This window comes from Chiloscyllium plagiosum, unplaced genomic scaffold (assembly GCF_037043375.1).
Source record: "Chiloscyllium plagiosum isolate Xiang-an unplaced genomic scaffold, Cpla_swu_hap1 HiC_scaffold_1, whole genome shotgun sequence".
NCBI classification, from domain to species: Eukaryota; Metazoa; Chordata; class Chondrichthyes; order Orectolobiformes; family Hemiscylliidae; genus Chiloscyllium; species Chiloscyllium plagiosum.
The window spans coordinates 26,627,527-26,654,937 of record NW_028270139.1 but is presented as its reverse complement, the minus strand read 5'-3'; the positions used below and the strand labels follow the sequence as shown (position 1 = coordinate 26,654,937).

The window sequence follows — 27,411 nt, the reverse complement described above, 5'->3', positions numbered from 1 at the left end:
AAAATGCCCATATTCTAGCAGTCTCGCCTCTTGGTCGTTTGTTCTGTGTCAGACTACTCTCCTACGAACCTGACCTTGAGAGTTTTTTTTAAAACACATATGTGAAGCCTCCTCTGGAGTACGGTCTACAGTTCTCATCACCCTGCTATAGAAAGGATAAAATTAAATTGGTGAGTATTCAGAAAACCGTGGGCGGCACGGTGGCACAGTGGTTAGCACTGCTGCCTCACAGCGCCAGAGACCCGGGTTCAATTCCCGCCTCAGGCGACTGACTGTGTGGAATTTGCACGTTCTCCCCGTGTCTGCGTGGGTTTCCTCCGGGTGCTCCGGTTTCCTCCCACAGTCCAAAGATGTGCAGGTCAGGTGAATTGGCCATGCTAAATTGCCCGTAGTGTTAGGTAAAGGGGTAAATGTAGGGGTATGGGTGGGTTGCGCTTCGGCGGGGCGGTGTGGACTTGTTGGGCCGAAGGGCCTGTTTCTACACTGTAAGTAATCTAATCTAAAAAAAAACATTTACCAGAATGTTGCCAGGAATGGAGGGTTTCAGATATAAAAATAGACTGGAAAGACCTGGACTTTTTTCACTGGAGCATGGGAGGTTGAGGAGTGACCTTATTGAAGTTTATAAAATCACAAGGGACACAAATAAGCTGAATAGCAAGAATCTTTTCCATAAGATGGGGAGTTCAAAACTCAGAGGCATATTTTTAAAGTGAGAGGAGAAAGATTTAGAAAGGACATGAGGAGCAATTTGTTTTTCCTTTTACACAGAGAATGGTTCATGTGTGGAATGAACTGCCAGAGAAAGTGGTAGATGCATTAAAAAAACATTTGGATAAGTTTATGAATAAGAAAGCTTTGGAGGCTATGGGCCAAGCATAGGCAGGTGGAATTAGTTTAGTTTGGAACATTGTCAGCATTGACTGGTTGGACAGAAGGGTCTGTTTCTGTGCTGTCAGACTCTATGTCATGGCTGAGTTGACTGTGATTTTGACTATACTTTCCGGTTTGCCCTCCCACCCTACCCTACAATCTTTGGATCCCGATTACATCAAAAACCTAAAACGTACCAAATGATTGAGCTCCCACTTTTTTTTTGTGTGGAAGATAATTCCAAGTATTAAAAACCTTCAGTGGAATAAAATTTCTCTGTTGTCATCATAAAGAGATCTCTTATATGTAAACTGTGCCTCAGAAAGGGAAACATCCTCTCAGCATGTACCCTGCCAAACAACCTCAAAATTTTATATTTTAATCAGGTCACATCTGAGAAAAAAAAGTGCAAAAATAGTAGCAAGCTGGACGATTAAGCATTTTTAAAAGCTAACGAAAGATGATAAAAAAATGATAAAGAGGGAGAAAATAAACTGAGGGAAAACCAGCAAGCAATATAAAATGGTTCAGCAAGACCTTCTTTACATACATAAAAAAGGAAGAGAGTGTGGCCATAGTGAACATAGCCACGTAGAAAACAAGGCTGGGGAAATAACAGTGGGGAACCAGGAAATGGAAGAGGAGTTGAATAAATATTCTGTATCAGTCTACACAATAGCTTTAGACTAACATTACACTAATAACGTTAATAAAAAAACTATATAATCAAGGGGCTAGAGGATGAGAGGAAACCACACTGTCACAAAAGAAAAAATAAGAGAGAAACTAATAAGGCTGAACACCGGTAATCTGATGTGTTAGATCTAGTATTTTAAAGGAAGTAGCTACAGAGAAAATGGATGCAGTGGTAGTAATTTTCCAAGAATCATGATATTGTGAAAAGGTCTAGAGGATTGGCAACAGTTAAAGTAACAAAGAGACAAATCACCGTTAACTATCATTAACCTATTTTCTACCATTTAGAAAAGTTTAAGTCTGTTATTAAAAAAGACTATAATAGTACAGCATTTACAAGTATGTAACATAAACAAGCAGAGTCAGCACGGCTTGATGAAGGAGAAATCATTACCCACAAATGTTATTAGAATTCTTTGAGAAGATATCAAGAAGATAGATAAAAGGGAAACCAGTAAACATAATACATTTGGATATCCAAAAGGCATTTCTTCAGTTACCACGCATAAAGGATACTTAATAAGATGAGTCTATGCTTTTGAGGGTAGTATATTAACATAGATTGTGCATTAACTAACTAAGAGAAGACAGCTGAGATTAAGGGATCATTTTTCAGGATGGTAATCCATAAGCAGTGGAGTGCCACAGTGATCCGTTCTGGGGCCACAATGATTTATGGTGTGTATTCATGACTTGAATGATCCAAACACTGGTGGAAGACACAAGATGATCGTGACGACACAGAGTCAAGAAAGGACTTTAGACATGTTAAGTAAGGGGACAAAAACTTGGAAGATGGAAGAAATCTGTGGGAGAATGTGAGGTTATGCATTTTAGCATGAATAGAGGAACTGAATATTATTTAAATGGAGAAAGACTCCACTACAAAAGAGAGATGTGGGTGTCCTCTCCCTATGGCTCAAATCCTCCACCCTGGTAATATCTTTGTAAATCTTTTCTGAACCCTTTCAAGTTTCACAACATCTTTGCAATAGGAAGGAGGCCAGAACTGCACGCAATATTCCAACAGTGGCCTAACCAATGTCCTGTACAGCCACAACATGACCTCCCTTGGCCTGTACTCAATACTCAAGACACTCTGGGTATCCTCCTGCATGAATCACAAAAAGTTAGTTTCCAAATTTAGCAGGTAATAATGAAGGGAAATGGAATGTTGACCTTTGTTTCAAAGGGATTGGAATATAAAATATGGAAGTTTTGTTAAAACTCTACAAGGCACTAAATTAGACAACAGCTGAAATAGTGTGAACAATGTTGGTCATATTGTCTCAGGAGAGATATACATTCTCATTGAAGATAGTCCAGTGAAGATTCACTAGATTGCTTCTGAATATGGAAGGATTCTCTTGAGAGATTGCATGGGTTGGGTTTGTTCTCATTGGAGTTTAGAAGATATTCACAAGTGACCTTATTGAAATATAAAGATTCGGAGGGGATTTGCCAGGGAGAGTTGTTTCCTCTTGTGAGATAGTCTAGGACCAGAGGGCATCATGTCAGACTAAGGAGTGATCCGTTTGAGAGAGAGATGAGTAGGAATTTGTTCCCTCAGATGGTAGTGACGTTTTGTGGAAATACTGCAGAGGGTTGCCAAGGCTGGGTTAAAAAGCACATTCAAGACCGAAATAGACAGATTGTTAAACTGTAAGGGAATCAAGGGTTATGGGGATAAAACAAGAAAGTGGAGTTGAAGCTAATCAGATCATCCATGATCTCAATGAATGGCAAAGCAGACTGAAATGGCTGACTTTTGCTCCTGTACCTCCTGACATTTTTCTAAATAGCAACGTATATAGATACAGGTCAAGAAGCAACTTGTTCGAGCATGTTACAAACACACCTTCTATTGCCAAGATATCCTTCTATGGGACCTGAACCCAGAGGTACAGATGTTACCATTGCACAACAAGACACGCAGTTAATCTTTTATGCAGGATATTATTGAACATATTTTGGAAACCCAAAAGTACAACATCTACTGGTTCCACACAGTTGTTACATCCCCAAAGAAGTCAAATAAATTTATCAAATTCCCTTTCGCAAGATCATGTGACTTTGCCTGTTTTGTATTATGATTTTAGATTAGATTTGATTATTAGATTAGATTACATTACAGTGTGGAAACAGGCCCTTCGGCCCAACAAGTCCACACCGACCCGCCGAAGCGAAACCCACCCATACCCCTACATTTACCCCTTACTTAACACTACGGGCAATTTAGCCTGGCCAATTCACCTGACCCTGCACATCTTTTGGACTGTGGGAGGAAACCGGAGCACCCGGAGGAAACCCACGCAGACACGGGGAGAACGTGCAAACTCCACACAGTCAGTCGCCTGAGGCGGGAACTGAACCCGGGTCTCAGGCGCTGTGAGGCAGCAGTGCTAACCACTGTGCCACCGTGCCGCCCACTATGTACTTAATAAGGAATTCTAGTATTTCCCAATGATTTACAAGATAAAAGTATTATGCATTTGCATTCAGTGGAGATTAAAAACGTGGCATAGGCTTTGCTGTTGGAATGATGATACAATTGTCAATATTTCCGACTGTTAATTGAAACTGACAAGCAACCTCTGGCATCTGCAGAAATTCAGTGAAAACAAAGTCAGATGTTAGTGTCAATGATTATCTATTCATCTATCGCCTGCTCTTTTGAAGTCCTTAGACAGAAAACATTACAAGTCTCTTGAATTGACGTGTCCAGTTTTAAATTCTAATCTCGCTGTAAAAGGCAGCAACAAAGTTTAGGTCTTGCTAAATGGGTTGTAACTAGAATTTTAACAGCACGTTATATCATATTTCTGAAAAAAAATTACTGGACCTTATCAATTTATTTCATACTTGTGATAGGTCAAAAATTTCCATTATCATCAAAAAGTTTCATAGCGTATTAAAGAAATTTTAAAAATACTTAATATTTCAGCTTGAACCTTAATTCTATGCGCATATCCAATTTATATATTTCCTATCTCAAAGAAAAGGTAATCCATTTATTCTATGTCCTGGTTTGCTGCTGAGTGAATTTTTCATTGATACTGATTGCTTAATGTCACTGTTGCTAGACACCAGGAGAAAGATTTTTTATTTTATGTTGGGCCCTCAACCCCTCCAACCCCAGTTACACTCTCTTCCACCATCTTCCATTGGGCAGAAGATATAAAAGTTTGAATACACATATGAATATATTCAAGAACAGCTTCTTTCCAGATGTTATCAGACATTTGAATGGACCTCTCAAATGTTAATTCTGATCTCTCTACTAACCTTCTCTCTGCAGCTGGATCACTGTATTCTGTACTCTGTTCTGTTACTCTGATGCACTTTGTATGGTATGATCTGCCTGTATTGCAAACAAAATCACACTTTTCACTGTACCTTGGTATATCTGACAACAATAAAATCAATGTCAGGATCAAATGCAGGTCTCGATGCTGCACTGTGTTGGGAGTGATCATCAAATAGAGTTTCACCTGGAAAGGTTTATTGGTAGACAGAAGGTGGGCTGCACTGTCTAATTTAGGAAGGCAGGTGGGGTCTTGAAACTGGAGGTCCAATAGAAGACCCACAGAAGGAGCTGTAGCTTGGCAATTCAGATAAGGAAAGGAGAGGGCACATCCAGCGCAAGGTGAAACTAGCTACTAAATCACCATTGTGGAGAGGACATTCCTCAGAGGGTGACCTGAGTCTGTGGATGGGCAATGCAGATGGTCAAGCATTTCAGCAACTGACCAGGAGATTGGCCATGGTTTCTTTTAGTTAAACATTCTAGGGAGGACAATGGAGATATCCCAACATTGAATATAAGTTGCATTAAACAGGAATAAGAAATAATGTTCTACAGGCTTCTACAGTACCATATGGATTTCAAAACAAAAACAAAGTCAGCTTGTCCTTTAAGTCCAAAATGTTGGTTTTTCTAAATAAGTGAATGATATTTTTGTTCCCTCATTTATATCTTCCATAAATCTTAACCATGCTTAATGATCTTTCTGGAGGTCATTGCTTGAGAAGCTACGTGATGACTCTTCCATACTTGCAGGTTGAAAATAGGCCATCTCTGTAGTCTCTTGCAAAGCCTGGCCAATAGGAACAATAAATTGTTAATTGGAAGTTCGGGCAGTGTAATTCAATGATATATTGAAATTCAGGAGATTCATTTTTGAAATATCCTCAATGTCAGAAATAATTAGGATTATGCTATCCATTATAAAAGCTTCAAAGCTTAAAAAGCTAACATTTCCAACCTGTACCTAGAATGACATGGGTACTTTCATCAAGAAAGGCTTGATTGAGCATATAGCCAAGACAATGCTTCCCTGAACTTTGCTGTTGTTTTTGCTCCTTTGAAAAATGCACTTTAGGTGTAAAAGAAATGCATTTTCTTCTCAATTGCATCTGATCTCATTATGGAGTTCTGACTAATTCCAGTAAGTAATTGGGATGATTGCAAGGCTCTCGCATGATTAACATTGTTACTATGTGACTCGAATCTTGTAAGAATGTGGCTAACACTTAACTGGCCTCTGAAGTGGTCTCGGAGGCCCATTAGTTTTATTCAATTAGGGATGAGTAATAAATGACAGCCAGGTTCGAAGAATGAATTTTAAAAATGTGCCTGTATCTATATCCATTAAGGTTGTCATATTTCAAATTACAACAACTAGTATGTCTATATAAAGTCTTCCCAAAGAGCTCTTTTCTGAACATTGTGAACCTTTAAAGAACTGTTTCAAGTCTGTACCACCAATACTACAATAACATGCCCTACTGTTTTATGGGTTTCTGTTCTGAAATATTTATGAGGGAGATATTACATTAAAAACCATGGGATGCATTTTTCATCCATTTGTGCCACAAAGGGTTGTTACAGCTGAAATTAACTGAAGTTTGTACATTGTTGCAGCTATATAACAGAATAGATTTCAAAAGAAAGAGATAGATGATGAATTGAACGTGCATAAAACTTTAAACTGGCTATTTCAAAGGAAAGGGTTCCTAAGAAGAGTCCTTGGACTTGAAAGGTTAACTCTGTTCTTCTGTTCACAAATATAGCCCGCCCTGCAGAGTTGCTGCAAAACTTTTTTGTTTTTTTAATGATTATTTCAAAGCACTGATAGAAAAGAACAATGGCAGAGATTCGAGGTAAAGTTAACTGGTTCTACAAAGCAACATCCAGATATCTCCATTGTATCTCACACTAATGGAAGAAAACTCAATGACTGCTAAGTTCAACAGTCTGTGCATTTCGAGCCATTAAATGTCATTAAGTAGTTCAGTTGCTACATTTATTTGAATTTTTGATGCTTTTATTACTTGATTTCATAATTTAAAAGTATTTTTCACATGTTGAATGAATAAAAATAGTATAAAAATGCAAATATTAGATGAACTGAGACAAAGACATCCAGGGAACAAAGTTAGTGAAGAAAATTGAACCACAGTATTGATCATTTTCTACTTAGGAAGTTAGCTGAGTGTTAATATAACTAAATTATCTCTTTTGCATAAATAATCAATTGTTCAGTTAGGTTCCTGCAATAACCATTAAAACTGTAACACAGCTAAACTTTTACAAGCAAAACTGCCATATATAGAAAATAAACATGAAACATGTTTTGTATCTTGGTTAATATGGCTTTGTTAAAACAGGATATATGCAAAGATGAGTGATTTATTTTACTACCGCAGATAACTTTGTTCAGATTTGCTGTAAAAGATAGATTAGGGATTAGTTTAGCTTTATTGTCACATGTACTCTTATGAAAACAATGAATAGACTACAAATCACCACATACTGGTGTCACCTTAGGTACAAATGTACCTAGGTACAGATTCTTAAGTACAAACTCGAAAAATAAAGAAAAAATGTTAAACATCACAGAATTTTGCGCAATCTTCAGTACAAAAGTTCAAAATCATAGGAATAAACTAGAAAAATAAGAAACAAAAAGTTCAGAAGAACAGTCCATTCAACCCAGTCTGTGCCAGGCCTCGCCTCCAGTCTGCGCTGAGCTTCACAGAGGTTTGAGTCTGGAGTGCCAGGAATCTGCTCTTGATTCCTCTCAAGTCCATCAGCCTGCGCAGAGGTCACTTTCAAATTCCGTAGACACAGCATCAAACGATGAAACTTCAGTCAAAGTTTTCTCTTTACTAGTTATTTTGTTCACATTTAGAATGGGCACATAACAATTAGATATATGACACAGAAACAGGCTATTCTGCCCAACCATCTATGCCATCCCATGAGCTTCCTCCCATCTTTCCTCATCTATATCTATTATTGTTACATCAATTCTCTTCTTTCTCTAAAAAAAGTAAAGTTGCCATAGTTTTACAATAGGGCTGCCTTGCACTCATGAAAGAGGTGGGTGGTGGTGGCTCAACCTGAGGGTCACCACACCTCAGAGAAGAGGTTGAGAAACCGAATCTTTCATGGTAATCTCATTCGGTGCTGGAATTGAACCCATGGTGTTGGTAACATTCTGTATCACAAACCAACCATCCTGTCAAATGAGCCAACCAACCCTCATCCTTCTTCCTCAACGCTTGTCCAGTTTAAATGCATCTATACTATTCATTGCATGTAGCGCATTCCACATTCACACCACTCTTTTGATCAAGTATTTTGCTCAAGTCTTGGACTTCTTGGTGACTATCATAATGGCTTCTAGTTATGGACTGCCCAATATGTAGAACATCTGAACATATGTAGGCCACTCAATCTCTTGAACCAATTCTTGCCATTCAATAAAGCTGTGGCTGCTCTGATTACTCTACATTCCTGCCAACCATGATAACCTTTCACCCCCTTACTCATCAAGAATTTACCGACATTCAACTTAAGGAGAGTCAAAGTGTGGAATCTTACAGGGGTCTAAGTGATGTGAGCTAGAGTAGATTCCCTACTGTGTGGAATGGGTATTGTGCTTCGCAGCGACAAATGACCAATTATGGATATTAGAACTTGTTAAAAGTTTTGTTAATAGGCCAATGCAACTCAATAACATTCAGCTTTTTATCTTACAAAGCCCACCAAACAAGCTGTTGAATAATGTTGACATGTTCACACTGGCTATGATCGACCCGCCATGTGGCTCGGCACTGATCTATCACTCAGGGCTTGATCTACTGGTACCATATGCAGTCTTGTTCACGACAATCACATTTAGTATGTACTAATCCCTCATGACACTTTTATGATCCAATTGCATATTGCTTAGAAAACAATATTACTTTGCATGACATAGCAGTAATTAGCATTGAAAGGCTGCAGCACAGATACTGTGCAAATAGGGACAGGCACCCAGCTCAACAGTTTGAACCAGGCTCCCCAATTTGCACCCACCTCCATGCTCATAATATCCCTGCCCTGCTTTGCAATACCATTTGGTACATTGGTGCTTCACCGAGAGCCAAAACTTATCTGTACTGCCTTGTTAACAATGTTCTGTAGCACACACAGAGATAGGCTACTTGTCATTTTGTCAGGAAGGACCTGTCCAGGTGGTACGGAAATGGGGGCAGAAACACAATGTGATGAACAGCATAACAAAACGTCAATGTAACTTCTACAGAATGTGCCAGCTGCCGGCAGAAGCATTGTGGGTTTGGGGAGGGAGGTGTCAATGGCAGTGACCATCACTGGATCTTCACAGGGGAATCATGGGGGAGCAGTGTGGGCACCATTAAGGTCTGACGCTAAAGTTCAGGGAGCAGAGTTGACAGTTGGAGATAAAATTCAATGTGGTGACTCTCCACATGCAGGAGGTTATTTGGAAATGGACTTTCAGGATACAGTGAGGTAAAAAGGGGACATGGAAGCTTGGGGTGGAGGCTGGGTTACATATCGACTAGGCAGGCATAGTACTGAGGGGTCCACTGCAAATTGCAGTCCTGTCCATCATTCAGATTTAGCCCAGTGGCCCTGAGCCAGAAGGCCTGATTTCAAGTCCCACCCTGTTCAGAGGTGTGTAAAACTAATTCAGTCAGATGAACCAAAAATTCAGTCGAACAAATTTTAGAAGCTGCAAGGCAGTGAAAATTTACTTGGCTGTTATCAAGAGATAATAGGATACAAGGGGTTAAAAGAAATCTGCAAATCAAATGCATAATAAAAGAAAATACAGCTCCCACTGGCAGAAGGCAGCATATGTTAGATCAATCAGGCTTTCTAAGGATTTCCATGGCATCAGATAGTAGACACTAATATGCAATGACACTCTACGGCAGGAAGGCTCCAACCGGAAAAGATTTAGTTATAATGTTGTTAACTGCTTGTCTATTAAAAATATAATCAGATACGAGTGAATAATCATCAGCTCTTTCTGCATTATAAACTGGTAATTTCAAACTGTACAAATTACATTCGAAGATCGATCTTGGGGTCAGATATTTTTCATGGAGTCAGGAGACATCCCAACTTATCAGACCCACCTTGATTAAAAATGCCAAATTATGAAAAAACTTTCTCTCAGTGGTGAGGTGGGCATAGCAAGTACATTTAATAATTAGAATATTAAATAATATTCTAATGAATATAATCCAAATCTACTCAGCTTCTCCTCAGAAGGCAACCCCCTCAACTCTGGAAGCAACCTAGTGAATAAACTGGTAAATAAACTGGTAAACTGGTAAATAACCAGTTAATAAACTGGTAAAGACGACATTGTTTTTGCAAAAAAATTAAATGGACCCAAACTGGTGATCGCATAAAGGTAACAATATGCATTACATCCCTGATCATTCACACTAGAATGCCAGAGATTTAGACCTCAATTTTCATTGATTATTATGAAATAGCAGTGGAGGTTTGAACTCACAAGGTCTGCCCCCAAACACAGCACCTACAAATTTTCCCCAGGGAAGGGGCAGGTTAGGGGGAAATTGGTGTGAGCTCCAATTTGCATATCTGTGGTTCACAAAGGCAACTGTAAAATCTGAAGTGCAGCTGCCTCAACTTGATTTGATTTTTCCAAATGAGATGTCCAAAACATGACCTGTGCACTTTCGACCCGGAAGGAGTCCTTTGGGAAACATGAAGCACCTTTTATGACATGGTCTTGGGGGTCCTTTCTAAGCAAAATGCTCGAGGAGAAAGTGAGGGCTGCAGATGCTGGAGATCAGAGTTTAAAATGTTTTGCTGGAAAAGCGCAGGTCAGGCAGCATCCAAGGAACAGGAGAATCGACGTTTCGGGCATAAGCCCTTCTTCAGGAATGAGGAAGGTGTGCCAAGCAGGCTAAGATAAAAGGTAGGGAGGAGGGACTTGGGGGAGGGGCTTTGGAAATGCGATAGGTGGAGGGAGGTCAAGGTGAGGGTGATAGGCCGGAGTGGGGTGGGGGCGGAGAGGTCAGGAAGAAGATTGCAGGTTAGGAAGGCGGTGCTGAGTTCGAGGGATTTGACTGAGACAAGGTGGGGGGAGGGGAAATGAGGAAACTGGAGAAATCGGAGTTCATCCCTTGTGGTTGGAGGGTTCCCAGGCAGAAGATGAGGCGCTCTTCCTCCAACCGTCGTGTTGCCATGGTCTGGCGATGGAGGAGTCCAAGGACCTGCATGTCCTTGGTGGAGTGGGAGGGGGAGTTAAAGTGTTGGGCTACGGGGTGGTTGGGTTAAGCAAAATGCTGCTCTTTGGCTTGGTTATAAGTACACATAAGTAAAAAGTACTTTAAAACTGTCAAAGGCAGCTGTCAAGTTGTGAAGGCATTGAAAGCCCCTGCCCTTTAAATATGACAGAAAAATTGTCTGGAGTGTTGAAAAAAACACTGCTTACTATTTTACTCTTTTTGACATAAGTTTGAGGAATATCATCACAGGGCTAGTGCATGATCAATTTTGCAACCTTTCATTATTAGGGGCATTTCATTTCATAATTTGATAGCTCCAAGTGATCATAAACTGTTAAATTGGACTATCAATTCCAATGGTTGTTTCTCATAATAGATTAAACAAAGTTAAATCTATTGAATTTCTTGTTCTTTTTTTTAATTGAAACACAAGAACAAAGGTCACAAGGTCTGTTCTGGTGAATATTGAATGAATTGGCTTGGTAAGGTGCAAGAAGAATGACAGTGGGTGAGCGTTCGACTCATTCCTCAGCACCAGCTGAATTAAGTTGGAATAGTAGCTATAAAGGGTAACGTAAGTGGGCAAAGGACATCAGTTGGCATTATGGTTATGAGGGCCTATGGATTGGATACTGGGCTGAGATTGACATGGAGTGTATGAGGCACCTTGGGGAAGAGGATAAAGAATATGAGATGGCATGGAGGAGGACATTTGGAGTGAGTGGGGAGTTAAGGGCTGAAGAGCTATTATTTTTTATTGTCTTCATTTTACAGAATCACAGAATAATTTTTACAGTGCAAAAGGAGACTACCATCTTTCCAAATGGGTATTTCATTTAATGCAGTTCTCTTTCATTATCGCCAGAACCTCACATACTGTTCCCTTTTTGAAAGCAAGTAGTGGATTCCAGACCCTAACTCTTTAGTGCATGAGAATGTTTTTTCTCACATTGCTTTTTTGCCTTTTGACAATTATTTTAAACCTGACCCCCATGTTCCCGATCTTGATCTGTGGGAACAGTTTCTCCCCATCAACCTGCTTCCAATTTACTCTGACCAGAATCTTCATGACTTGAGGAAAAGCAGTCTCTGTGAATATGGAGACTGAACTCATGCTGCTGGTTTTATTCTTAATGACACACTTGTCCAACTCTGTTAACCAGTCCCATTTAAATGGCAGTGCACCAAGGTAGTTCCACCAGTCAACGTCTGGACCTGGAAGACTCCTCATTCCTTCCAGGGTTTTCCATATTCACCCTCCCCCACCCGGAAAGGAAACCCCAACTCCTGGAGTATTTCTTACTGGCTCAGGAATTGTTTGAATTCTGCACCTTTGGCAACCAAACTTCAGGCTGCAGAAGCTTTAATTGAGAAATAAGGAGGGTTTTTTTCCAAAGAAAAACAGAACTTATTGCGCTTTCTCAATTTAGGTTGCTTGACCTTATCAGCTTTTAGCGAATTGCAAGACAATCGTAATGTCAAGAATTGATCCTCGATTCCAACTTCCTGAGACTAAATGCATCCAGTGGTGCTATGATTCTATATTTTACTTTTCTGTGTATGTGTGACTTTCTAACTGATTATTTGTACTTGTAGGGATGGGGATTCTGATAGAGCACTTGGAGCAGAATTTGGTTTGGGATAGTGGTGGGTGTTAGGGAGGTGGGGGAGTAGTTAATTGCAGCCAACTAGAAAAGGGAGACAATAATGGGTTTGCTACTCTCCCAGCTGTCTGGACCTCCACCAGTTTCATGATCATCAGCAACTTCCTCTTCCCTACTCTCATGCACACCTGCAGACCCACCCTACCCTCTCACCATGATCACCAGCACCTCCTACCAGAGTCAGAGTCCTCATCTTACTTCATGCTATTATCACCCTGCCAAAGTACACAAAGAAACACCCATTGAGCTCAACACACATCCCTGATTCCGTCCCAGAACATCTATGGCCAATAGCAAAAAAAAACTGATCACTTGAGGACCTCGATTCAGAGGACCACAGAGTGAGCTCTTCCAAGATTTTAAACCGGTCAGGACAGGCTGTTTTGCTGTACGAAGTCCACCCATTTTACATGTATCCGTGACCTGCAAACCCAAAAGCAGGCTCCCATAAAACACTGCTCAATACGTGCAGATGGTAGGCAGGACTGTGTCTCCGAGATACAGAACATTTTCTAACAATCCTGAGAAATGCGCTGTCAGTTACAAGCATGAAGTATTATTCTCTTAAGTACCATCTTCCTGACCTTGTTGCTGCCACATCTATTGTTGCTTCAAGTTACTCAGCACATCACGCAAACAACATTTCACCCCAAGGTTGAAGTAAGCCACATAATATGACATAGATCATTTATAATTAGATGCATGTTACCTCTGAAGTATCACTGCACATTCAAAAAGATGAATGTTTACCTAATACCAGCATAGTTTGTCCCTGTAATGATCTGTGTTGTGTAAATATGTTCAGCACTTTGAAAGACACAAGAGTTCTCATTTTATGGGCAACCATTAACTTATATGAATACAAATAGAATTAAAGTGTCCTTCCCTAATCCCCAACCTCATTAACAGAAATAAAAGTGTTTAACTATTAATATGTACTGAGCTGATAAATCTAGCAAAGCTGCAAAACCATCAAAGTGTATTTGATGGTATAATAAAAATCCTTTAATTGTTAACTACGATTATGTTTGGTTGTGCTGGTTTTAAAAATGGCAGTTATACATTTAAAGTATTTAAATGTGCAAAGGAAACAATTAAGAAAAATGCAAGGAATTTACTTTGAATGAGACAAATTTCTATGTTTCAGATATTGGTATCCGCACAGCACATAAGCCAAAATTAATCTAATCTCATCCAGTACCAAATAATGACCAAAATTGTGAGGTGTTAAGTTTGTTACCTCTTTACAGAAGTTGTTGTTTTCAAAATATGGTGAGCAAAGATAGATTAAGATGATGTCAAAAGAAACAGCCACAATGCAAATATTTGTATTGTTACAGTGCTAACAAAGAGAATGCAAGGAGAGTGAGGCAGGATGAAAAATTAATGTCAGAAACCAGGAAACAGGCGAGTCCTCCAATGATTTAGCCAGTGTGCAAGGAGCTCCAGAAAGAGGAGAAAATCAATAGAGTGACACAAATTAGAAAATACATTAGATTTTAACAGAGATCGCACGTATGGTGATAGTTTGTTATTAAAATATACAAATTAGAACTTGAGTTTAAAGAAATCTAAGCATTTCTAGTCTAAGGCTTATGATGTATTTAGTTGCATATTACATGTCACAGTTCACTGATTATCATTTTGTAATTGAACCACCACCAAACCTAATTGAACTGTTGAGAAATTACAAGCACTCTCCACCAGGGCCAGTGCAACAATACCAGGAAAAAAGGGGAGGGCACTAAATCAAATTGGAAATGTTAAGGGAAATAATGTACCTGAGCTTCCATAACACCCATCTCTCTAAAGGCTTTCACCACACTGATAGAGACCTGTACTTGAATGTATAATTTTTTTTATAAACCATCTCAGATTATATTTTATTCAAATACCATTCAGCTTTAGGAGAATGCCTATAGTATACAAATGACAAAAACAAAACTTAATTTAATTTTTTTTTGTTTTATTGCACAATAAAAAAGTTGATTTTTAAACTATTTATATTTTAACTCTCCAAATGACAGGGAAAGCATCTTGTTATACATTCTGCTTTTTTTAAACTGAACTGGCAATTATGCAACTTGAATATGGCTTACTTTGATCTGCGAACTGATATCCCAGGTTTTCTATTGGATTGAAGGTGACCGGATAATTTGTGACATCAATTTATTGTCACTATCTGTGGCACTTCAGTCAGGTACAGAAATTTATCCCTCACGAAATTCAGCAACAAGTTAAAGCACAAAATCAAGACCTGGCACCTTCATTTCCTTGTCAAATTTCAAGCACCATGATCCACCTAGCTTCGCAAGGGAAGTGAACTGAAAAGGGTAAGTAACTTTGGTCTCACTTGTGATTTCACAGCCAATCTCTGCTTGTGTTCCCTCATGTATTAATCATGCTAAAAAATCAAAACTGATATGCTCTGACTCGTAAATTGCAAACTACATCCCACAAATGTGGTACTGTTTGACAGCGGGGGCTAGGTTAGAGTGGTGCTAGAAAAGCACAGCAGTTCAGGCAGCATCCGAGCAGTAAAATCGACGTTTCGGGCAAAAGCCCTTCATCAGGAATACAGGCAAAGAGCCTGAAGGGTGGAGAGATAAGTGAGAGGAGGGTGCAACTATGCTACTTATATTAACTATATAGACTACTGCTTGAGTTCCATTTGCAGGATCAGAACCTTGAAAAAATATATATATTTTTAAAAATAATAATATTCTTATATCATACAATCAAACCAGAAAAATCAAACATGAAACTAATCAGCATTGTTAAGTGCTGTAATTTACAAGGATTCTTCCAAGGGAGAAATTTCCCAGAAAACTTAGATAACACAGTCATCAACTTTCAACAGCTGAATAAACATTTGGTTAAAATAAAATGGTGGGCTAAAAAAGATAAACCTAGATGCAGATGATCAAAGATGAGCTGCAACACAATAGTTTATAGGCCATTAGGACCATGGGAATGTCATTATAATGAAAGCAGCTGGTCAAGGATACAATGTTACTCACTCCACTTACCTTTATGGTTAAGAAACTAATGATTGATGTTCTCAGGAGACTAAATGTCTCTAATAAAATCAACAGTAAATCTAATTAAAATGTGAAAACAGAGGGCTTTTCTTTAAATAAAGGAAGATGGTCTTTCTTCGTTCCTTGCTTCCTGATGTTCTTGCTAAGAATCCAAACCATTCTTCAATCTTCCTTCATTGGTGTCAATGCTGTATGTCATTCACGTTCCCTCTAAAGCACTGATTTGTCCAGCTGCATCTTCTCATTGCAAAGAGTACATCCCACAAACGTGGTACTGTTTGACAGCAGCTATGCTACATATATCAACTATTTACAGTACTGCCTGAGCTACCATATACAGAATAGCCACCTTGGCTGCAGTAAATGTTTTGCAAATACATCCTACTTATTCACCTCCACAACTGCCTTGCAGAGGCCAATCAATGAACAGGGAGACCCAACATCCAGTTCCCTACTCAGAAACTAAAGCCACTTTAAGTAAAATATCATTTTCATTCAATATTCAAAGCACCTCTGAATTTCCTGTCAAGACCCTGTAGAGCGCTCCACTGTACAAACTAAAATTCTAAATGCATATATTTGAAAACTCCAAGCGGTGTCCTTCCGGCAGCAGCCAGTGCCTTCTCAACAGCACGGATGGGGAGCTCACTGAACAGAACTTCTGCCCTGCGGCTCTGATTCCAGAGAATCGTGTGCCAGTATTCTTGTGATTGGCTGAGGTGCAGAAGGCCTTCCCAGGAAGATGCACCAGGGATGTCTGACCAGCTCTTTAGCTGGCAAACGAGAAATTAAAGCCGCATTAAAGCTCCATTCACTGTTTTCGTATTTCTATCTTAAATTTGCAGAACACTAAATAACTAAACACTTATTTTTCAATACCTCAAGTACACTTAAATTAGTTTAGTTTTTCTGTTGATGTGCTTTCATTCTAACCAAATTTCCAATAATGAAAATGGAAATGCTATCTCATTGCACAGTATTAACTGTCTTCCTAAACTACAAGGGGAAAAAAAAAACAAGAAATAGAAATAGAAATTGCTTGACTATGTTTTATGCCTAGTGAAATTAAATTATCAAAAACTAAACTAGCTATGCCTGGGATTAAAAAGGTTGTGCGCACTCCATGGGTATTTATACATGCGATGGTGTCATTAATGACGACAAGGTGCTGACCCAGAATGAAGGTATCAAGAAGTTGTTCTGAATTGGTGTTGCAGCAAAATGTGGAGGAATTTGCTGACATTTAATGCAACTAGATCAAAGTATTCCTGCTTTTCGTGTGAACAATGGGCATAATCTTTTGTGATTATCATGCCCTCATTTAATTGGAAACATTTCTGCTTGTGAAACATTTTCTTAAATTTCCATCTGATTGGCCACCCAAATCCTGAGCAAGTCAGTTCTCATGCAAGCCTTCAAATGTGCATGATTTGGAGGTGCCAGTGTTGGACTGGAGTGGACAAAGTTAAAAAATCACATAGCACAGGCAGCATTCCTTAGAGTTCCTATTATCATTTGCCATCCCCCACACAGAGTGCACACACTGGGCCAATCCTATTGTTATATGAAGGTTTTTATTGCTGCCTTAATGCTTTATTTCCATCTAATTGCAGCACAATTTCCTTTCTGACAGTTCTGTTTGCAATTTGTGTCTTTTTAAAATGCAGGAAAGCAAGAAAATCTTCCTTATTGTAAGCTAGCACATTTGTTCACGGGTTAAAAACGAACTCAGCCATATTGGTTTCATTGAACTTAAAATAGTGATTAGTTGTACCTTAATATTATCACTATAGTGATGCAAAGCAGATGTACAACAGAATAAAAGTATCGTGCAAGTCAGAATTCAGAATTGTACTGAACGCACTGGAGTTAAAAAAAATCTCTCCACCTGATTATTTCACAATGATTACTGAATCCATTGGATCTCTTGCAAAAATTTTAAACTTCATTTTAAAGTGTTCATTGTTAGGGGGCTTGTGGGCTAAAATTTCAATACGCAAATATCTAAGCATTCATGCATTGAGCTTCCATCCCTGACACTGCTTTGGAGCGCCTGGAGTAGTCACCAACCTGTAGCATCATGGACAATCATCATCTCAATTTCAAAAGTGATTTCTGATGTGCAATGCAGGATGAAAAATATGCTGCAGAAATCAATTCACTAATACTTTTGAGGTTGTTATGAAACTTAATTAACAGGGATCAAACTGGATTGCTCAGAATGGAGATTGCGAACACTAACTCCTGGCGAAACAACCACTCTTGGTGCATGCTGAGTTCGTAGCAGCATTCCGAGCTGCACATGCTTTGCTCTTCTTGCATTCCTTTTGTATTTAAAGGCCATCTGGATCATCAGAAGTGTGGTGCAAATACCAGGAGTCACAGAACCTAGAATGACCCCTAGAATGACCCCTAGAATAGGGAACCTATAGGACCCAGAGGAATATCTGAGATTGATGAAGAATGGTGAAAATCCAGTACCAAAAGTGATCAAAGGCAACTGAAGAGGAGTTCTAAACATGGCAACCAGATAAAGAAACCACTAGAGGTGGCATCAAGATAGGCAAGCAACAAGAATGACCCAGGAATTCTGAAACGAAACTAGCAAATGCAACAGAAAAGGAGATACCTCCTGAGGTGACCACTGACCAAAGACTTGAGGAAGAGGCTGCAGGCACGGAATTGGAGCTGCATGCGAACTCCATGTAAGCAGGGCTGGAAAGTCATGAAATATCAGAACATTAACCATGGAGTCTGTGTTAGCACACTGTTCAGAATTGACCACCAGGAGTTAAGAACGTTTTCAGGCCCTCCAAGTTAGAGCAACATTGAACAGAGTTAATTGGCATAGACTTCCAAAACTGAAAATGTGTTGCTGGAAAAGCGCAGCAGGTCAGGCAGCATCCAAGGACCAGGATAATCGACGTTTCGGGCATGAGCCCTTCTGCAGGAATGAGGAGAGTGTGCCAAGCAGGCTAAGATAAAAGGTAGGGAGGAGGGACTTGGGGGAGGGGCATTTGAAATGCGATAGGTGGAAGGAGGTTAAGGGGAGGGTGATAGGCCGGAGTGGGGGTGGGGGCGGAGAGGTCAGGAAGAAGATTGCAGGTTAGGAAGGTGGTGCTGAGTTCGAGGGATTTGACTGAGACAAGGTGGGGGGAGGGGAAATTAGGAAACTGGAGAAATCTGAGTTCATCCCTTGTGGTTGGAGGGTTCCTAGGCGGAAGATGAGGCGCTCTTCCTCCAGCCGTCGTGTTGCTATGGTCTGGCGATGGAGGAGTCCAAGGACCTGCATGTCCTTGGTGGAGTGGGAGGGGGAGTTGAAGTGTTGAGCCACGGGGTGGTTGGGTTGGTTGGTCCGGGTGTCCCAGAGGTGTTCTCTGAAACGTTCTGCAAGTAGGCGGCCTGTCTCCCCAATTTAGAGGAGGCCACATCGGGTGCAGCGGATGCAGTAAATGATGTGTGCGGAGGTGCAGGTGAATTTGTGGCAGATATGGAAGGATCCCTTGGGGCCTTGGAGGGAAGTAAGGGGGGAGGTGTGGGCGCAAGTTTTGCATTTCTTGCGGTTGCAGGAGAAGGTGCCAGGAGTAGCTTAGAGCAGGATTCTTAGAGCAGCTGGTGCTGGAGCCGACCAGGGAGAAGGCAATTCTGGATCTGGTATTGTGTAACGAACCAGAATTGGTCAGAGACCTCGAAGTGAAGGAACCATTGGGAAGTAGTGACCATAATACATTAAGCTTCAATCTGCAATTTGAGAGGGAGTGGGTACAGTCGGAAGTGACAGTACTTCTGTTGAATAAAGGGAACTAAGGAGCTATGAGGGAGGAGCTGGCCAAAGTTCAATGGTGCAATACCTTAGCTGGGATGACCGTGGAGGAACAATGGCGGATATTTCTATGTATAATGCAGAAGTTGCAGGATCAGCTCATTCCTAAATGGAAGAAAGATCCCAGGAGGAGGCATGGGCGGCCGTGGCTGACGAGGGAAGTTAAGAAACATATAAAGTTAAAAGAGAAAAAGTATAACATAGCAAAGATAAGTGGGAAAACTGAGGACTGGGAAACTTTTAAAGAGCAACAGAGGATTACTAAGAAGGAACTACGCAGAGGAAAAATGAGGTACGAAGGTAAATTGGCCAATAATATAAAGGAGGATAGTAAGAGCTTTTTTAGGTATGTGCAAGGCAAAACAATGGTTAGGACTAAAATTGGGCCCTTGAAGACAGAAACAGGGGAATATATTACGGGGAACAAAGAAATGGCAGAGGAATTAAATGGGTACTTCAGATCTGTGTTCACTGGGGAAGACACAAGCAATCTCCCTGAGGTAACAGTGGCTCAAGGACCTTAAATTAAGGGAATTTATATTTGCCAGGATTTGGTGTTGGAGAGACTGTTAGGTCTGAAGGTTGATAAGTCTCCGGGGCCTGATGGTCTGCATCCCAGGGTACTGAAGGAGGTGGCTCGGGAAATCGTGGATGCGTTGGTGATTATTTTCCAGTTCGATAGATTCGGGGTCAGTTCCTGAGGATTGGAGGGTGGCTAATGTTATACCACTTTTTAAGAAAGGTGGGAGAGAGAAAGCAGGAAATTATAGACCAGTTAGTCTGACCTCAGTGGTGGGAAAGATGCTGGATTTCCTGAAGAAGGGCATGTGCCCGAAACGTCGAATCTTCTGTTCCCTAGATGCTGCCTGACCTGCTGTGCTGTTCCAGCAATAAAGTTTCAGCTTTGATCTCCAGCGTCTGCAGACCTCACTTTCTCCTCCGGAAAGATGCTGGAGTCTATTATAAAGGATGAAATTACGGCACATCTGGATAGTAGTAACAGGATAGGACAGAGTCAGCATGGATTTATGAAGGGGAAATCATGCTTGACTAATCTTCTTGAATCTTTAGAGGATGTAACTCTGAAGATGGACAAGGGAGATCCAGTAGATGTAGTGTACCTGGACTTTCAGAAAGCTTTTAATAAAGTCCCACACAGGAAGTTAGTGAGTAAAGTTAGGGCACATGGTATTGGGGACAAAGTACTAGATTGGATTGAAAATTGGTTGGCTGTTAGGAAACAAAGGGTAGTGATAAATGGCTCCATTTTGGAATGGCAGGCAGTGACCAGTGGGACCGCAGCTTTTTACAATATATGTTAATGATATAGAAGATGGTATCAGCAATAACATTAGCAAATTTGCTGATGATACAAAGCTGGGTGGCAGGGTGAAATGTGATGAGGATGTTAGGAGATTACAGGGTGACCTGGACAAGTTAGGTGAGTGGGCAGAGGCATGGCAGATGCAGTTTAATGTGGATAAATGTATGGTTATCCACTTTGGTGGCAAGAACAGGAAGGCAGATTACTACCTCAATGGAATCAATTTAGGTCAAGGGGCAGTACAGAGAGATCTGGGTGTTCTTGTACACCAGTCAATGAAGGCAAGCATGCAGGTACAGCAGGTAGTGAAGAAGGCTAATAGCATGCTGGCCTTCATAACAAGAGGAATTGAGTATAGAAGCGAAGAGGTACTTCTGCAGCTGTACAGGGCCCTGGTGAGACCACACCTGGAGTACTGCGTGCAGCTCTGGTCTCCAAATTTGAGGAAAGACATTCTGACTATTGAGGGAGTGCAGCAAAGGTTCACGAGGTCAATTCCTGGAAGGTGGGATTACCTTACACTGAAAGACTGAAGCGACTGTGCTTGTATACCCTTGAGTTTAGAAGACTGAGAGGGGATCTGATTGAGATGTATAAGATTATGAAAGGATTGGACAGTCTGGCAGCAGGAAACATGTTTCCACTGATGGGTGAGTGCCGAACCAGAGGACATAGCTTAAAAATAGGGGTAGACCATTTAGGACAGAGATGAGGAGAAACTTCTTCACCCAGAGAGTGGTGGCTGTGTGGAATGCTCTGCCCCAGAGGGCAGTGGAGGCCCAGTCTCTGGATTCATTTAAGAAAGAGTTGGATAGAGCTCTCAAAGATTGTGGAATCAAGGGTTATAGAGATAAGGCAGGAACAGGATACTGATTAGGAATTATCAGCCATGATCATGTTGAATGGCGGTGCAGGCTCGAAGGGCTGAATGGCCTACTCCTGCACCTATTGTCTATTGAGTGGAGGTTGGGTTTTTGTGGGGTGTGGACCTGACGAGGGAGTCACGGAGGGAGTGGTCTTTTCGGAACGTTGATAGGGGAGGGTACGGAAATATATCCCTGGTGGTGTGGTCCGTTTGGAGGTGGTGGAAATGACGACGGATGATATGATATACATGGAGGTTGGTGGGGCGGTAGGTGACGACCAGTGGGGTTCGTCATTTCCACCACCTCCAAATGGACCCCACCACCAGGGATAGACTTCCCTCCCTTCCCCTATCAGCATTCCGAAAAGACCACTCCCTCTGTGACTCCCTCGTCAGGTTCACACCCCCTAACAACCCAACCTCCACTCCCAGCATCTTCCCCTGCAACCAAAAGAAATGCAACACCTACGTCCACTCCTCCCCCCTTACGTCCCTCCAAGGCCCCAAGGGATCCTTCCATATCCGCCACAAATTCACCTGCACCTCTGCACACATCATTTACTGCATCCGCTGCACCCGATGTGGCCTCCTCGATATTGGGGAGACAGGCCGCCTACTTGCGGAACATTTCAGAGAACACCTCTGGGACACCCGGACCAACCAACCCAACCACCCCGTGGCTCAACACTTCAACTCCCCCTCCCACTCCACCAAGGACATGCAGGTCCTTGGACTCCTCCATCGCCAGACCATAGCAACACGACGGCTGGAGGAAGAGCGCCTCATCTTCCGCCTAGGAACCCTCCAACCACAAGGGATGAACTCAGATTTCTCCAGTTTCCTAATTTCCCCTCCCCCCACCTTGTCTCAGTCCCAACCCTCGAACTCAGCACCACCTTCCTAACCTGCAATCTTCTTCCTGACCTCTCCGCCCCCATCCCCACTCCGGCCTATCACCCTCCCCTTAACCTCCTTCCACCTATCGCATTTCAAATGCCCCTCCCCCAAGTCCCTCCTCCCTACCTTTTATCTCAGCCTGCTTGGCACACTCTCCTCATTCCTGAAGAAGGGCTCATGCCCAAAACGTCGATTATCCTGGTCCTTGGATGCTGCCTGACCTGCTGCGCTTTTCCAGCAACACATTTTCAGCTCTGATCTCCAGTCCTCACTTTCTCCATAGACTTCCAAAAGCAAAATTTCTGCAGAGGAACCTCTAAGAGTTAGTGAGACTTTTGTAGCTCACAGTATTTACTGGTGTCTGGGTGAATTGCTGTCAAATTTAAAGAAATTGTCCTGGTCATAGCCTGTATATTAAATGGCAGATATGTGCTTGACCACAGTTTGCTGATTAATTTATACTTGCTTCATGTTGATTTTGGCAAACAAGACAGAGATTGTTTGAGATTTTAATGCTTCTTTTAAACTCGGCGAAGTAAAATTTGCATTTGGCTGTTTATATCCATAGCATCTTGTAGCTTTTACTTGATTTGAAGTTGGGAAATCCCAAATCCTTGCATCAACTTTTAAAAAAAAGTTACTAATCCCTGACTAGACACAGTGTCCGGTCTGGGCTGGGATTGTCCCCAGGTTTTCATCAATTAAATGTAAAAATAAACCTTTGCACAAGCTTATTTCCTTGTTTATTCTTTTTTTAGTCAGTTTAAAACCCAGAAACACCGAATGGTTTGATGAATTCTAACTACACCTGTATTCCATTCTGAGCACGTATTACCTTTCCACATAAAAGGGAAAATATTTTACTAATTCACAAATTCTGGTACATAGTACAACATCAATATCATGAAATATCATCATCACACAATACATGGTTGAAATTAAACCAGAAATGTAGTAGTATTAGTAATTTTAGACTTCCACCAAGAGCCACTGTTAGAGTTATTATCAACAGGTTTACAAATTCTGTCTTGGCTAAAACATTCTGCAAAATCTATAATTCTAATATCTCTTTGACTTGAAGGTGAGAGACAGTCCTTCACTCTAGTGTTCTAACACAGACTTTTCTTCCAGGGTGCTGGGTCCACTACTTTTCAGCATTTATATAAATGATTTGAATGTAACCATTAAGATAGTAAGTTTGCACATGACACCAAAATTGGAGGTGTAGTGGACAGCGAAGAAGGTTACCTCAGATTACAACGAGATCTTGATCAGATGGGCCAACGGGCTGAGAATTGGCAGATGGAGCTTAATTTAGATAAATGTGAGGTGGTGCATTTTGGGAAAGCAAATCTTAGGAGGACTAATACACTGAATGGTAAGGTCCTCAGCAGTGTTGCTGAACAAAGAGACCCTGGAGTGCAGGTTCATAGCTCCTTGAAAGTGGAATTGCGGGTAGATAGGATAATAAAGGAGGTGTCTGATATGCTTTCCTTTATTGGTCAGAGCATTGAGTACAGGAGTTGGGAGGTCAATTGACTGCTCAACTATATATATTCCACGATCGACTCTTCACAATCAGCCCTTAGAAACTGATGCATATATCTTTTAACCTTTATCTTTTTTAGACTAACTTTTCATTTCTAACCTGCATACGTTTATATTGTCTCAGTATTTCTTAGGTTTAGTAACTAATAAACTCTCTCTCTTGTTATCTCAAAGTTTGGTTGAACTGGCTCCCTTTAAAATGCAAATTTATTTAGTTGCAGAAAGGTATCCACAAGGGTGGGTACCCTTAATAAATTGTAAACAACAGAGTGGGTGGCTGAATAAGGAAAAGGAACCATTTGATCCTTTCTCTTCCCTTGAAACCCCATTTTCTGGGGCTAGTTTGTCATAGGCAAGGCCTGCAACTACAAATAAGTTGAGATTATGTAAAATGTTAGATATTGCCATCATTGCTGCTGCTCAATGAATTGAAGTGTGGCTTTTGGTGGAACAATAATGTTCCTTTAGGAATCCCCGAAGCAACACACTTTTCCCCAGACTGTAAAATGACAGCCTGCCATAGAGTCACATTTCTCATTTGAAAAAAAATGTGAAATAATAATTCTAAGTTAAATATTAATTCTGCCAAGATTTCAACTAATTATTACATTTGATAAGGGCATATTAGAAAGGGATACTGGGATTTTATTATTTTTAGAGTTATTGCAGATGTTCATTCTTACAATCAGGATGTATTCTTAAGCTTATACTTAATTAAAACAATGAGTTACTCAGCAATGCTCTGCCATGCAGACATGAAAATATAATAAAGCAATTTTACAAATTGCACACAGTAATATTTTTGAAGATTAGTGTAATGGTTATGTATTGTACAAAGTAAACTTTGAGACAAAAAAAATTCCAACCAAACTGATATACTGTTCACTCCTCCATCTGTTGGTTGCCCAAATCAATATTTCTATTTTTAACAAGTGACATTCAGTTCACAAGATCCAGCTGTCAGAACAGCTTAAAGTCAGTGGGACTGGCCGTCCTTGATTTATGCACTTGCTTTTTTCCAATCATTTAATAAACACAATGGTCTGCCAAAATCACAAATGTATTTTTTCGTTTTTTTAAAGATTTATTTGGAAATGTATACAATATAACATCTTCACTATTCATCAACTATCAACCAACACCTCTGCCTAGTAACCAGATTCCAAATCACTTGCAGTAAAACAAAGCTCAGCAGCATCCAAAACAAATTAAGTTAATAGTACAGGAAGTTTCCATTTTTAATGTTTATAAGTACCAATAATAATAATTACAGAATTAATTATATTGAGAAAAATGAGAAATCATAACTCTATAATCACTATAGATGTAACAGCAAAATTAGGTACGTTTAGCTTCCTAAACACAGATACAGCAACGTTTGCTGCAATAACTTGCTTGCAAGGATTCTCAAAGAGTGAAGTGTAATTTATTCATTATAACGTAATACTATATAGCAGGGTCATTATTTAAGTATGATCACTTCAATTTCATTCATTCAAGACTCACCAGTGCCTCGGGTTCTTTGCATATATCAGAGTAATAATCAGGATATGTGTCTATTTTCTGCCATTCCGTATGCCTCTGAACACCCTTTCTTGAATGACAAGAATGGCAAAGTGGTGCATTGCCCATAGTAGTTCCCTGTCAACAGTTACCCGTGTGAAAGACCCTAGCCACGGCTTCTTCAAACAAATGCAGGTAGTCCAGATGGTCACCACCACTCTGCTGCCCTAAGCCACTCCTCACACTCACTGCAAGCCACCCAACTCTGAAAGAATGAGAGCTAGAAACGCCACACATTTGGCAGCAAAGTCCAACCATTCCCAATTCAGGCACTGCTTGGCTATTTTTACACCCACTAAACAAGCTAAATATGTAAATGTTTGCCTAAATAATAAAGTACAGTGCTACTCTTTATATAACACTAAAATGATATAACTGGAGTTTCTTAAGTGAAAGTAAAACTTTGTCGTACATTTCCCCTTCAGTCTTGTTGCATCACAGTCATGCAGCATCCTAATTAATATACAGCAGACTTTACATAGCACTGACGTGCCTGAATAGCTTTCAGTGTTGTGTTTCCAAGTACTTTGTTAACCCACTGAGCACTTTGAAGAAATCTATGTCAGTTGAAAAGTTAGGTAAAGGGCCATTTCTTACAGCACTTTTTTTGTATTTTTTTTAAAATAAGTAAAATCATCATATTGAGGTCCTTATTTCAGATCAATTGTGTCATGACATGGACATTTGCCCTTTCTTTGTAAGACTGCAATATGAACTTCCACACCCTTACAAAATTTATAAATTTAGTCCTGTTTTATCTTAGGTGCAACACATTCACAATACTGGCCTCAAAATGTCAATAAAATCATTTTACGAGGGTTGCAACCAAGTGGACATGCAGCAATTAATTGCTTTTTGAATTCGTACTAAGTGTTTTAAAACAATTTCTACAAAACTGAGCACATAGTGCAGCAGAAACTTTCCTGGTATCAAGTAGGGTAGCCTTGGAAATAGGGTAAACCCACAAACACTTTGAAAAAGTAACAACATTTCTCTTGATGTATCATTTTAGAAGATTAAAATGGGTAATACTAAAGTAAGGCAACAGAAAAAAAGACTTTACCATCTCAAATTAGGATTTTCACTTTTAAGCCAGCCTACTGCAGCTGTTTGAACTTTGCATGTTGGTCATTGGTAAAATAGATCAGATTTTATGGGCAAAATTATCATTGGCAATTGCTTAGGAATGATGTCATGTTTCATAAGCCCACATGTAATAATCAAGAGTATCATGTGTCAACAAATGTACTTTCCCATCTTTACCATTGTTGGCTTTACAAATCAAAGACTTAGTTATGTAGTATGTTTTCTGATGTCTCAAATATATCTAAAACTTGCCTTATACACAGTGAACTGAATTTCGTTGATGCAAAAGGGATCCCAACAGCATGCTGGAGAGCTGAGGCAATCTCACACTGACTGACTGCAGGGTCACTAGCTAAATTTACCTTAATCAGGCAACTCATTAGATGCAGTCAGGGCTGGTGCCTTCTTTAAAGATGGCCACCAGCATCCCCTCCCTCCCCCAAGGAAAT

General features: G+C 40.4%; 1 protein-coding gene across 32 annotated transcripts in view; it reads right to left on the bottom strand.

The window, feature by feature from the left end:
* ank2b (ankyrin 2b, neuronal) overlaps positions 1-27,411 on the bottom strand; it is an 877,032-nt gene that overhangs the window by 317,071 nt on the left and 532,550 nt on the right. The window contains exon 1 of one of the 32 annotated variants that reach the window (XM_087983011.1): positions 25,820-26,284. The exons of the other annotated variants lie outside the window; for them this stretch is intronic. Within the exon in view, the coding sequence (XP_087839137.1) occupies positions 25,820-25,945 (126 nt within the window). The 5' untranslated portion in view covers positions 25,946-26,284. Of the gene's footprint in view, positions 1-25,819; positions 26,285-27,411 lie in introns of those variants that run through there. 32 annotated transcript variants of the gene reach the window in all.